The sequence below is a fragment of the Callospermophilus lateralis genome, chromosome 1 (assembly GCF_048772815.1).
Source record: "Callospermophilus lateralis isolate mCalLat2 chromosome 1, mCalLat2.hap1, whole genome shotgun sequence".
Lineage (NCBI taxonomy): Eukaryota > Metazoa > Chordata > Mammalia > Rodentia > Sciuridae > Callospermophilus > Callospermophilus lateralis.
The window spans coordinates 213135238-213149399 of NC_135305.1; the positions used below are offsets into that span (position 1 = coordinate 213135238).

At 39.9% G+C, this 14162-nt stretch overlaps 1 protein-coding gene across 1 annotated transcript; it reads right to left on the reverse strand.

Moving 5' to 3' along the window:
- Positions 1-11700: 11700 nt before the first annotated feature.
- Positions 11701-12627, reverse strand: LOC143642129 (olfactory receptor 7A10-like). Its single transcript, XM_077110257.1, has one exon. The coding sequence runs from the start codon at positions 12625-12627 to the stop codon at positions 11701-11703; it is 927 nt and encodes a 308-aa protein (XP_076966372.1).
- Between the last annotated feature and the right edge of the window lie 1535 nt (positions 12628-14162).

The following is a 14162-nucleotide window of genomic DNA, read 5'->3' on the forward strand; positions in this document are numbered from 1 at the left end:
GTGAGCCAATCATCAGCTGGTAGTCTGAAAGGGCGGGGAAACAGCTCAATGAGCATCTCCAATGAGAATCACCGCAGAGGAACCAATCACCTAGATGTTGCTGGGGCCGCTGTGAGCCAATCATCAGCTGGCAGTCTGAAAGTTTGCTGGGGCCCCTTCGGCTGTGGCTCTCAACACTTGGCATCAGTAAACATGGAAGGACAGATATCTCCTACCACACCTATTCATTTCCTCTGACTATATTCCCAATACTGCGATTGCTGCATCATGTGATAACTGCATTTTAATTTATATGAAAACTCTGTATCATTTTCCATAATGGCTTCATGAATTTGCATTCCAAACAGCTTTGGGTAAGGAGTTTTTTTTCTCCACATAATCACTGGCCCTTGTTATCTTTGGTCTTTTTATAATAGCACTTCTAACCGGAATGAGAAAATCTTCTCTGGCAGGCTTGATTAGCATTTCCCTGATAATTGGCAATTGAGCATTTTTCATATGGCTATTGGCCATTTGTATGTGTATAGTACACAGTGGAATAATACTCAGCTGTTGATAAAAGATTGAATCCTGTCATTGGGGACAACCTGGATGAATCTGAGGGACATTATGTGAACTGAAATAAGCCAAGTACAGGAACACTAAAGCTGCATGACATCATCTATAGTCAGATTCTGTAAAAGCTGATGTCACAGAAGTGCAGCAGAGCAAGATGGTCACCAGAAGCTGAGGAGAGTGGTGGGGACAAAGGATTTAGAGAAACTTCTCAAGGCAAGCAAACACACAATTAGAGAAGAGAAATGACTTCTGGATTTGTACTGCACTATAAGGAATTATAATTAACAATAATATATTACATATTTAAAAATAGCTAGAGTGGAGGATCCAGAATGTTCCACCACAGAGAACTGATAAATGTTTCAGGTGATTAACTAATTACCCTTGTGCAACTATTACACAATTTATACATGTGTGGAAATATAAAGTTATACTAATAAAGTTGTATAAGTACATGTTATTAAATATAAAGCAATAACCAATTATTGAGAACCAATTATAATCCAGGCATTGTATCAGTAATTTTTATGAGGTTTAAAAAAAAAGTTCCCATTATCCAAAGAGAGGAAAAGAACATAAGCAAAAATGGTTAAAATCATTTAATATATCCCATGGTGAAGAAAAAGAAATAGCAGAGAGGTAGTTGTACTTCTAAAGCAATGCAGGGAAAACCAGCGGGAAGAGGGGCATCCAAACAGAGACCACAAAGAAGGCAGGGCAGGAGTCAGAAGGCACCCTCAGTGGGGTGGTCTTCACTGGAGGGAATGTCATTCCTGAGGATCATGCTTGTTTTGGAAAATCAAGTCTTAAAAGAAAGCCCTTGGCCATAGAAGGATCAAGTACGAGAGTGATGAGAGATGGTGTCAGAGAATGTTGAGGAATGAGCTGGCCTCACTGCTCTATGAGGCTACAATGTACAGGGAATCTTTAATCCACACCCTGAATCACTTACCCCCTTAAATTTGCTGCAAACACATTCTATGAATTGCAAAGGATTCCGTCCTTATACCACCTGAGTGTTAAGTTCTGACCTCTAGCTGCTAAGAGTTACCCTGCAATGTATATATTCAGGTACCACTTCTCTAGCCCTCCATGAGGCACTTAAACACACACACACACACATACACACACACAGACACAGACACACACACACACACACAGGAACACACAACACACCCTGGGCTCATGGTCTTATTTCTGCCTGGCCTCTCAGCCCCAATCACCCTGACAAGGCTGTGACTGTTCACACCACAAACTGAGATGATCTTTTCCCACAGAATGTGGCCAGGGTACCTGGAGGTTCCACTGGACACACTTTTCCATGAACAAATGAGCAGACCCACTTAAGAATGCTGCTCCTCTTCCCTGAGTTTACAGAAGCATGAAAACCTGTGCAGTCAACTGAGGGAGGAAGAGAAATAGAGAAGGATGAGGAGTGAGAGAGAAGGAGAGAGAAGGCAAAGGGGTGGACAGAACATGAAGAGGTCAGGGCAGAGACAGAGTGACCTGACGTGGACCCAGGGGAACAGGACCTTGCAAGCCCAGGTGTCTCTTTTAATGGAGGAAAAGGCTGCATTGGTCCTGGCAGCGTTCCAAACCCAGTGACCATCATTGAGTGCCCAGCACAAACCATAAACAATAAAATATGTTTTCTAAAAGATCAAAGTAGTAATATTGTTTTTAACCTAGTTTTTAAATGTTTTTATTATGCATTGCAGTGATACATACGGTTGGGGCTATTTTTTAAGTATTTTTATTGGTAGGTGGACACAATAACTGTATTCTATATACTTATTTTTTGTGTGGTACTGAGGATCCAACCCAGTGCCTCACACAGGCTAGGCAAGCACTCTGCCCTGAGCCCCAGCCCCAGCCCTGTTGGGGTCATTTGGACACAATCTCACATGCAGGGAATCTGTTTTGCTCCCCTTCAGTCCCCAGTACTTTCCCTCCTTCCCTCCTCCCTCCCACTCTTTCTCTTCCTCATGTCAAGGTGTCTGACACTTCATTCACATTAGAAAAAATGACCAAAGGTTAAAAATCAACAATTCACAACAGGAGATATCCAAAGTACCTACAGCAAAGTGGGGAACTTTTAATAGGAAACAGCAGATCTGTGTCCCTGTTGCTGTTCCTTTCACCTGACCTATTAAGTTTTCCCTAGATTTGCAGCAGATACGGCAGGCCTCTTTCTCCCTGTTTTAAAATTGACACAGCATCATTGTGCCTGTTCATTGAGTCTATAGGTGATAATTCAATATATGTGTGTGCTGTGCCATGATGAAATCAAGATAAGAAATATTCAATCTCCTTAATCACTGACTAGTTTATTGATTCCATTTTTTTTTGTATTTGACATCAATTCCTGGTTGATCTTGTTTTTTTATTATTTTTTATAAGTGTTATTTGTTAGTCACATAATAACTGTATAGGTTTATTGGGTATATTGTGATGTTTTGATACATGAATATATTTTATAGTGATCAGATCAAGGTACTAGGAATAAAATGTAAAAATAAATTGCTAGACTCTTGGACATAAAAGATTGGAAAATCAGATATAATGTTATAATTTATCTAAAGAAAAATAAATTCAAATTTACTTATGGACGATGGACATGATCTTTAGTGAAACGATAAAGAGGAACACCTTCCAAAAGCTGGCCAAAAGTGATGAGGCTTTTGGAAATATAACTACATCGAACTGTGGAAAATCAAGAGGCACAGAGACATAAGAGAGAAATGAAAATAATTTGGAAATATGTAGAAAAGTTGACTTATTAGTGCAGAAGAACTTTCACTGGTATTTTAAATAAAGTGGGGATTCACAAGAAGATATATCATATTTTTGATTCAGATCCTTCAGAATGAAGAGCCCTGGAAGCAGCCCAATAACAAACCCTCATCTGTTGGAAGACATTAAAATCTGTCGACTTTCAGACACTGCCCACAGATACATCTCCACATGGGTGCTGTGCTCATGGAAAAGGAACCAGTACAACATCAAAATCAGTGAAAAACATTCTGTTTGAAAGAATGAAATGCAGGAAAAAGAAGAAAAGAAAAAAAAAGAATAGGAAGAAATATCCTCCAACTCAAAGCAAACAGTTTTTAAAATTTGAAATAGAGAAGTCAACATCCCTCCAAGGCACTTACTTGAGAGGTTAACAAATAATTGTAATATAAAACTCTTTAGAATACCTATTTTACTTATTAAATAAATGTATTTTTCATGTACATAATACCAAGAGAAGAAGACGATTCTTGAAAAATCTCTAAGGAGAGTTTCTGCTATAGGGATTTATTTTCAAAAAATAAAATCCTAAATCTGGGTCTTTCTCACAAATATTAAAAATGTGCTGAAATATGCTCCATTGTAATTTTTAAAGGATCTCCCACCAGTGTACATCCCTCTGCTGTTCATCCTGGATTGATCCATTCCCCTTCCTTGCAAAGGTACTCAGACTTACATTTACTTGGATTTGAACCTTCACACCTCCCATCCATCTTCTAAATTGACCTTCTGTTACTATAAATTGATGGTCAACAATGACCCTGCTTTGCTGATTTCTGGGACACTTTTAGTACCTTATAAATCCATTAATATATTACTTAAGCTAGCAAAGGACACCCCATCTCTGGGCTGCAGGCCAGGCTAGTTGGACCCTCAGGGAACCTCAGGGGAAAACTCCTGCCTTCATTCTCTTCAGTCCTCTCCTGCAGGGTCTGCTGGGTCCGCAGGCTCACCTGGGTGGCATCTCTGATGGGAGGGTCTTCATGAACGTGCATCAGTTCTTCCCTGGTTGCAGAGTGAGACTCTGACCCCAGACAAGAGAACAGAAATGGGTCCAGCTTTGGTCCTCAAGTCAGATTTCAAGATCCTGAATCAGGAAGTAAGTCCCAAGGGTGTGCACTCAGGGAGAGCAGGAGCAATCACAGCCTACAGCTTTCTCTATCTTCTCACTAGGCACATGTCCTTCTTTATACTGCAACCTCTAAGCACCTATTTCCCTGCAGGATTCTGGTATATAATCAGGGAAAAAAGAGTTTGCATAGATTCCCCTGAGATCAGAGTGGAGTCAGGTGCATCAGCCCTTATTACCACCAATCTACAGGCCCCATCTTCCCAAAGTGCAGACCTCCTACCACCATATCCCTCCTGTGAGTTATAGTTTTCTTCCATATGTGAAACCAAGAAACCTGCTCTGGTTAGTTATCTTGTGTCCTCAAAACACTGACTGATGTTGGGGGAAAAGTCACTGGTGTTTCCAGAAATTTTCTGTATCCTTCTTTAACAGACAAGTGAGCTGTTTGCATAAAATGTGAATCCATAAGGTAACACCTCCTGTATTCATCACGCTTTGACAACAATACACGCAATGTCATGCATCTGAAAAAATCACATGCTTCTAATGAGGCTCTTACTTTAGGATCATGAGTATGAGTTTGAAGAGATAAGAATCTCTTCAGGCACATGACTTGAGCTCCCTTCTCATTTCATGCTTATTCAAAGTTGGCTCTTTTCAGATCTCTTCTCTCAAATTTCAAAATGAAACATGATTTTGTATTTACTTGCAGATTTGTGTGGGTGGATGACTCAACTCTTAAGAAAAATTACAAATCCACAGGCACACATGTCGTATTCACACCTGGTACCATGACCAATTTCTGTGGACCCACAATGTATTTCCACAAACTTCATTTATTCCTCACAACATTGTTCTGAGGTTATGCTTATTTACCCAGATTAACTCCAGATAAAGGGCACTGGGGTGTGTTAAGTTTCTTGATATTAAATTTTTAATGGTGCCATTTTAGTGTCACAAATTTCAGGGCACCATACTTTTATACACTGGGTAATGACCAGATCCAGGTAAGCATAATTACCTCCCCAAGATTCATCATTTCTTTGTGGTGAACACACTCCAGACTGGTAGAAAAAAGGAAAGTGAAATAGGGCAAGGAAAGTGAAGGGAAAGGAGAGGTACTGTGGACTAAGTTGTAGCAAATTATATTTCATGCTTTATGATTATGGCAAAATGAATCCCAAAATTATGTATAATTATGAAGCAATAATTGCAAAGAATATTGGATTCCTCATTTTTTAAATATGCAGGACCTTATCATGACTGTACTGTGCAATAGAATAGCAGAACCCCTTCCTCCTACCTGACTACAACTTAGTACCCTGGAGCCAACCTTCTCTGTCCCTCCTGCTCCCTTACCCTTTCCAGCCTCTGGGAACCCGCATTCTGCTCTGCACTCCTGTGAGAGCAACTTCTGTGCCTTCTACATGTGAATGAGGTCCTGGCGTACTTGTCTGTCTGTGCTTGTCTTATTGCCCTTCACATGGTGACCTCCAGTTCTCTCCATAGAACCAAGGATGCCAATTTTATAACAATTATACATAAAAACAGTTAACGCTTATTGAACATGTACTTCAATTGAGCTCATGAGGGGAACTGTTTATAGTAAAGTTTTATATCTTTTTATGAATAACCTGGAAAGAGGAGGTCAAAGTCTCCTGGGCAGAGGTGGTTAGGAGGAGATGGAAGCATTAATTTTCTTCATTTTATCAGTATTTAATACACAGAAGAATTAAAGTATTATACTGCACCCATACCTACATGAAATTATTACTTGTTAATTACACGTTTCTGACATTGTTTAAGAAAATAGAATTGTTGACAATCCTGACACGATCATTACACACTGAAAACATGAATTGAATTAATATGCAATACTCTATTTGTACAATTAAGATAATAATTATTGAATAAAATATTTTAAATTATCCATGTCAAAAATGATAAGATAATAGAATAACTCGGACATTATTACTCTATATGCATACATGATTATATGACCTATGTTACTATCTATATCATATAAACCCAATGAATGATAAGTCATCCTCCATTTATGTATAATGCATCAAAATGCATTCTGCTGTCATGTATAATAAATTGACACAATTTTTTTAGAAATATATTTAAAAATTGATAAGAAAATTTTAAAAACTAGGTGAAAATTTTTTTGTATATTGTGGATATTTGCCTCATTATTTGTAATTATTTACCTACTTATATTTACCCTATAACATCAGGTTGCAAACCGCAAATAAGAACTATAAGATTCACCCTAAAACAAATTAAATTTAAATTAAATAAAATTTAAAAATATACAGATTATTTCAAAACAATTACATATTTTGAATTGCAAGAAAAAATGGTCAATGTGTCTGAGTCAGTGACTAAAAGAATAGATAAAAATGGTTTTAGGAACATGAAAATGTGCTACATTTCATGAGTACTCAGAGAAAATCACATTAGAATCATCAAGGGGACTTTGAATACCTTGCCCTGGTGTTTGCTGTAGTCTTAAATCTTCAACACCCAGAGACAGAGCGATTCTTTGCTGGGGAGAATCCCAGAAGCAGGAGTCTGTATCTGAAACTCTTGGTTCCCCTGAGCTTTTTTATACTTTAGTAAAGCTTCTCTAGAGCCATCATAACATGAGGTCTGGGACCATGTCCTGCCCTCTGTGACCTCAAGCTCATTGCCTGGTGACCATAAGGTCCTGCTACCTCATGAAGGAGTGACCAGGAACCTCCAGAGACCATGTGTATCAGATGGTCCAACAAAGTGGCAAATGCTGAGTGGAGTTCTAAAATCTTAATTTAATATTTAGGGACAAGTGATTGTATGTATCCATAGGGTGAATGTGATGTTTTTAGCACATGCACATAATGTATGCTGAAAAAAATAGTTTAAGGGAACTTTCCCTCCCCACACCATTACCTTATGATTCCAGGTCTGCGCTCCTCACTTCAAATCTTCATAAAACACATGACAAGATCTGTGCACTGCAGCCCCCACCACCCCCACTCACTGTGGCACACCAGGACTGGGTCTTCCTATTCACCTGTGTTCCTATACCTGTTATCCAGTCTCCCTTCTCCTCTTCCTCCTGCCTCCTTCTCAGCCTCCAGGGCCACTATTCTGTATGTAGATTGAGGCTCCTTTGGCCTCCACATAGAAACACATACAGTGTTTGCTTCTGCCTGGCTTCTTTATTGAAACACAATGGCCTGTCCCCTTTATTCTCTTGTAAATAACAGGATTTCATTCTTCTTGAAGGCTGAAGAGCACTCAGTTATAAATATACCATATTTAACTACTGTGAAGACTGCCCCAGGAACTTTGGGAAATGCAGGTATATCTTTGGAAGCTAATTTCATACCATCTATTTTGTTATTATCAAGATCTATCTCCATGAGTCTGGATTTTTATGTTTTTCTGCCTCAAAAACCTCTTAGTTAATCTGCCCATGTGTAGTTTTGTGGCTCAGATTCTCTCATCTTTCTCTTCTTCCATCTCCTAAAATTTTCATTCTATTCAACTAAAATTCACAGAGGACAAACTCCTTACCAGGAACTGTACTAGACATCATGGTTGCAGGCACAGATGAGATAGGGTTCAGAATTTCTAGGAATTCATAGTGAGTGAGGGGAGAACTTCAGTAAGTTGAGGATTATGGGAAGGAAAGAGGATCCAACAAAAAGGCAGAAAATCTTCAGACTTGTGCTCATTTGCATCCCCTCAGAACACATCTCTGCAAGTGAGTTTCCAGGGCAACAAGGCATCACTTGTGAGGTCACTTGTTAAAGGTATAAGGTTTGGTTTGTTAAAATTAAAGACAATCCCTTATTGTAGATAACTGGGAAAGTGCCCTGTTATATTCACACAACTGAGATTTCCTGGTGAACTTTAAAAGGCTGATCCAATGTGGAACCTCAGGAACAGTCCTGAGGACAGGGAGCTCCTGAAGGGAGACCCCAGGGAGGGGTGGCTTTAAAACCTGTGAAAGCTGAAGTCGTCAAAGGGCTGGATGGAGGAGGCCAGGCTCTCGGGCCCTTGATGCTGTGCCTACTGCTGCTCAGGAGAGTCCTGCCATGGCCTTCACTGGGGCACCATCCACCTGACCCCTCCAACTCCCTGCTCCTCAGACTGTAGACAATGGGGCTCAACATGTGGGTGACACCAAGGCCACACCAAGGTCATCTAGACAACAAAGTGCCTGCAGAACTGAGGAAGACCTCAAGGCCAGTGCTACAGTTTCAATCTTAAGTGTCACCCAAAGGCCCTGTGTTAAAGCTTGGTCCCCAGCTTGGTGCTATTGGAAGGTGGTGGAAATGCTAAGAGGAAGGTCTAGTGGGAAATCTTAGTTCATTTGGGAATTGCCCTCGAAAGGGATTGTAGGACCTTCATCTTGTCCGTTTTCTTTTCTACTTTCAGGCCATGATTTCAGAACCTTTCTTCTGCCACATGCCTGCCACCCCTCGTCATGTGCTCATTGCAATAGGGCCAAGCCATGGGGCCAATCCAAAACAGATTGGAATCTTGAAAACTGTGAACCAAAATAAATGTTCTCTCCTTATAAATCAATTATCTCAGATGTTGTGTTATAGTAACAGAATGCTGACTCACGTAGCCAGTGCATAATGCAAGGACATTAGCAATAGTTTAGACACACATGCAGCAAAGGCTTTGAACTGGTTCGAGACTGTCAAAAAACTAGAATGATAGAAACTAAATACCCTGCTATGTTATTGATGAGGTTGCCTGAACAGAGGAACTCAGGAATCTGCCAAGATCTCAGAGGAGTGTGGACTTCCCATGTGTGTGCAGAAGGGAGGCAGGAGGAGAGGTTCTTAAGTAGTAAAAGCCTCAGTGTAAATCACACGTCCACCTATATTGTCTCCCCTTGTATCTATAGAAAAGAGGGTGAGGGAAATGAAATGTCAGACACCAGCATTTCTTATTGTCCCAAATCTGTTTACTTCAATATCCAACATTTTGACCCCAATCAGAAAGCAAACTTCACCACAGTCTTCTGTACATCTTATGTCTGGATTGACAGAAAGCCACAGCCCATTATCAACAAGTCGGTGTTCTCTTTCATTTACCTGGTCTTGATTGAAGAAAGTGCATAGGGTAATTTTCAGCCCAGGATGCACCATGACACCAATGACAGCTTACAGTCACATGGGACAAAGTGAACCGCAGTCACAGGTTCAAGAGGAAAGGGAAACACATCAAAATGTGAACAGTTTATTTTGATGAACATAAATTATAGTGATATTTTTAGCACATCCACACAATGTATGCTGAACAAAAAAATGTTAGGTTCAGCATGATATTTCCACACCTGCCCACAGTGTTTACTGTTCAAATCCAGCCTCCCTTATCCACCCTCTCCAACAACTTCCCAATGTCTAGTAATCTCTATCCTATGTTCAGGGTGACATTTTAGTTTTTTGTTTTAAACCTCCTCTTGAGACACCCTGATGTACTTGTCTTTCAGTATCTGCCTTCTTCACTGAGCACAATATCCTCCAGGTCCATCCACATTGCTGGGAGGCTGGAGAAGGTCACCCACAATCCGAGCCCCTTTGTCCACAGTCTGAACTCAACAGCTTACTCAGATGTCCATCACTTTTTATTTATAATTTTAATTGAACTTTTAACTGAAGAGAATTGTAGATTAATGGGCAGTAGTAAAAACTGACAGGGAGATCAAGGCCCCTTTCGTGAGCGTCCACCATGGTAACACTGAGCAAAATATCACAGCCAGGAGTTTACACTGATAACAAGGAAATGCAGTCACAGCAAAGAGAATCATCCATGGCCATGTTTACTGTAGCATCATTCACAACAGCTACACTATGATGTCACCTAAGTGCCCATCCCCTGATGATAGGAGGAAAGAAATGTGGCATGTATACAACCTAAGCATATTCAGCCATATTTAAGGATGAAATCCTGTTATTTGGGGCAATGTGGATGGAACTGCAGCATATTGTGCTAAGTGAAGAAGGCATTCAACAAAGACAAGTACTTCATGGTGTCTCAAGAGGAGGTTAGAAAAAAAAAGTAAAATGTCACCCTGAACATAGGATAGAGATTACTAGACATTGGGAAAGGCGTTCAAGAGGTTGGATAAGGGAGGCTGGATTTGATCAGTGCACCCTGTGGGCAGGTGTGGAAATGCCATGCTGAACCTAACATTTACAATAATTTATGATATTCAAAATAAAATACAGAATAGCTCGCATCAGTCACATTCCCTGAGTTTTGCCCTGTTACAACCCCATCTACTCCCCTCCCTGCCCAGAGGCTGGACCTTCAAACCACTAATTTATTCACCATTAATATATTGCTAGCATTTAACAAATGTTGTCTAGCACATTGAAATATGTACCTGGGAAACGGCGAAGTAGGTACCTCTGGGGACCTGTTTGGCCCGTGACTATGTTAGGCACTACGGACACCATGATGAAAAAGAAACAGGATCCAAAAAGTTGAGAATAAAACTTAATGACCAGCTAACACCATGGTATGTTAAAGGCCACCTTATGAAGATTGGAAATTCTGGAAATCATACAGGAAATATATCATGAACACACCATTGAAGATCTATTTTCTGTTGGGCATGGTGGTGCATGCTTCTAATTCCAGTGACTCAGGAGGCTGAGTCAGGAGGATCAAAGGTGAAAGTCAGCCTCAAAATTTAGTGAGGTCCTAAATAATTTAGCAAGTTACTATTTCAAACAAAAAACAAAAATGTCCATGGATATGGCTCAGTAGTTAAGCACCCTTGGTTTCAATCCATAGTACTACAAATATTTTTTTTCTCAGATTTGCCTCCACAATAAAATTATGAAAACAGCCTTAGTTGATAAATATTTTCACATTTGAATATAAATTATGACTATTTTTAGCAAAATAAATAATTAAATATTATGACATGTGTCATTTGAGATTAACTTATTTCTAAAATTATCTCTCATGGGACAAATGAGAACTCACAAGTATTTCTCATCCAAAGATGGGAATATTTTGAGAAAGTTCAAAAATGACAAATGAACAGGAATGAAGTTCATGGAGATCAGAATGTGCAAAAAAAATAATGATTCAGTGAAATTGTATGCAGAAGTCAAAATCAAAGAAATGGAAATGCAGGGAAAAAGGAGAAGAAGAAAGTTCTGCTTCCAGCATCTGATAAAGAATCCCAGATTCTGACTCGGAAGCTCTGAGCCTTGCAATCAGGGGCACTTATTCAATATCAAAGAAATTGAAATTTAATCTTTCTCACAGAGTCTTCTCAGAGCCCTCTTGATGACCTTGTTCCTCAGACTGTAGATGAAGGGGTTCAGCATGGGGGTGACCACAGTATACATCACTGAGGCTATTGCAGTGGAGTGTGAGTTTTGGGTCACAGCAGAACTGAGGTACACACCTAGCCCTGTGCCATAAAATAAGGAGACCACAGAAAGGTGAGACACACAGGTGGAGAAGGCTTTGTACTTGCCCTGAGCTGATGAGATTGCACGGATGGAGGACACTATCTTGCAGTAAGAGTAAAGGATGCCAGCGATGGGGCCACCTCCCAGCAAGAAAGAAGCAATATATATCACCACCTCATTGAGAAAGGTGTCAGAGCAGGCACGCTGAACCACCTGGTTAAGTTCACAGAAAAAGTGTGGGATTTCCAAGTCTGTGCAGTAGGACAGCCTAAAGATCATTAAGCTTTGCAAAATTGCATGTAAAAAACACACAACCCAGGACATCAGAACTAGCAATCCACAGAGCCTGCGGTTCATGATGACCATGTAGTGCAGGGGGTGACAGATGGCCACATACCGGTCATAGGCCATCACAGTCAAAAGGAAGTCATCCAACCCACCAAAGAGTACAAAAAATTGAATCTGGGTGATGCAGCCTGCATAGGAAATGGCCTTGCTCTGTGCCTGGATGTTCACCAGCATCTTGGGGATGGTGGTGGAGGTGAAGCAGATGTCCACAAAGGACAGGTTGGAGAGGAAGAAGTACATGGGCGTGTGCAGGTGGGAGTCTGAGATGGTGGCCAGGATAATGAGCAGGTTCCCCAGCACAGTGACCAGGTACATGGACAGGAAAAGGCCAAAGAGGAGGAGCTGCAGTTCTGGGTCCTCTGCAATTCCCAGAAGAAGAAATTCTAAACGTTGACTATCATTCCCTGTTTCCATATGCATGTGACTACCAGAAATGAGAAAAAGAGCATAAAGAATTTTCCCATAGGCAGGTATCACATCATTATAGAGAGATAAAACATATTTTACTCTAAAAAATTAATTTTAGAAATGGGTGTGTAGTTCAGTGGAGGAGTGCTAGTCTAACATGTGCAAGGCCCAGGATTCCATCATTAGCCCCACAGTAAACAAAAAGAAAAATCAATGGAATGGAAATTAACTTCTATAGAACGTGCATGTATTGTGTTCCCCTAAGGGATGCTGTGCCATCTCTGATGATGAATTCCTCTTTCACTCTCAGGGTTTTACTAGGAAGTCATGTATTTCAGAATTCTAAAGGAAACATTAATAGTGCCTTTAGAAGTATAAAAGGAGCACCCCTGATGTGCACTCTGGTGGTTCCTGTAATTTGGCTACAGTGAATAGTGCATCAGTAAACATGGAAGGATAGATATATCCAACTACATGCATTTCATTTTCTCTGACTATATTCCCAGTACTGGGATTACTGCATCATGTGATAACTGCATTTTAATTTTTATAGAACCTCCGAATTGTTTTTCTTAATGGCTTCATTAATTTGTATTCCAAATAACTCTGGATGAGTAGTTTATTTTTCTCTACAAACTCACTGGCCCTTATTATCTTTGAAATTTTTACAGTAGACCTTCTAACTGAAATAAGATATTATTCTATGACAACTTGATTAGCATTTCCCTGATAATTGGCAATTGAGCATTTTTCATATGGCTATTGGCCATTTGTATGTATCTAGTACACAGTGGAATAATACTCAGCTGTTGATAAAAGATTGAATCCTGTCATTGGGGACAACCTGGATGAACCTGAGGGACATTATGTGAACTGAAAAAAGCCAGGTACAGGAACACTAAAGCTGCATGACATCATTCTTAGGAAGATTTTGTAAAAGCTGATGTCAGAAGTGCAGCAGAGCAAGATGGTCACCAGAAGCTGAGGAGCGTGGTGGGGACAAAGAGATTTTGAGAAGCTTCTCAAGGTGATCAAACACACAATTAGAGAAGAGGAATGACTTCTGGATTTGTACTGCACTGTAGGGAATTATAATTAACAATAATATATTATATATTTCAAAATAGCTAGAGCAGAGGATTCAGAATGTTCCACCACAGAGAAATGATAAATGTTTAGGGTGATTAACTAATTACCCTTGTGCAATAATTACACAATTTATAAATGCGTGGAAATATAAAGTTATACTAGTAAAGTTGTATAATTACATGCTATTCAATACAAAGCAATAATTAAATACTAAGTACCAACTACATTCCAGGAATTGTATCAGTAATCTGTATGAGGTTAAAAAAAGTCAGCATTATTCAAAGAGAGGGAAAGAACATAAGCAAAAATGGTGAAAATCACTTAATATGTCCCATGGTGATGGGTACTAAGAGGAAAATGAAAGAGTAGAGACGTAGTTGTACTTTTACAGCAATGCAGGAAAAACCAGCAGGAAGAGAGGCATCCAAACAGAGACCACAAGGAAGGCAGGG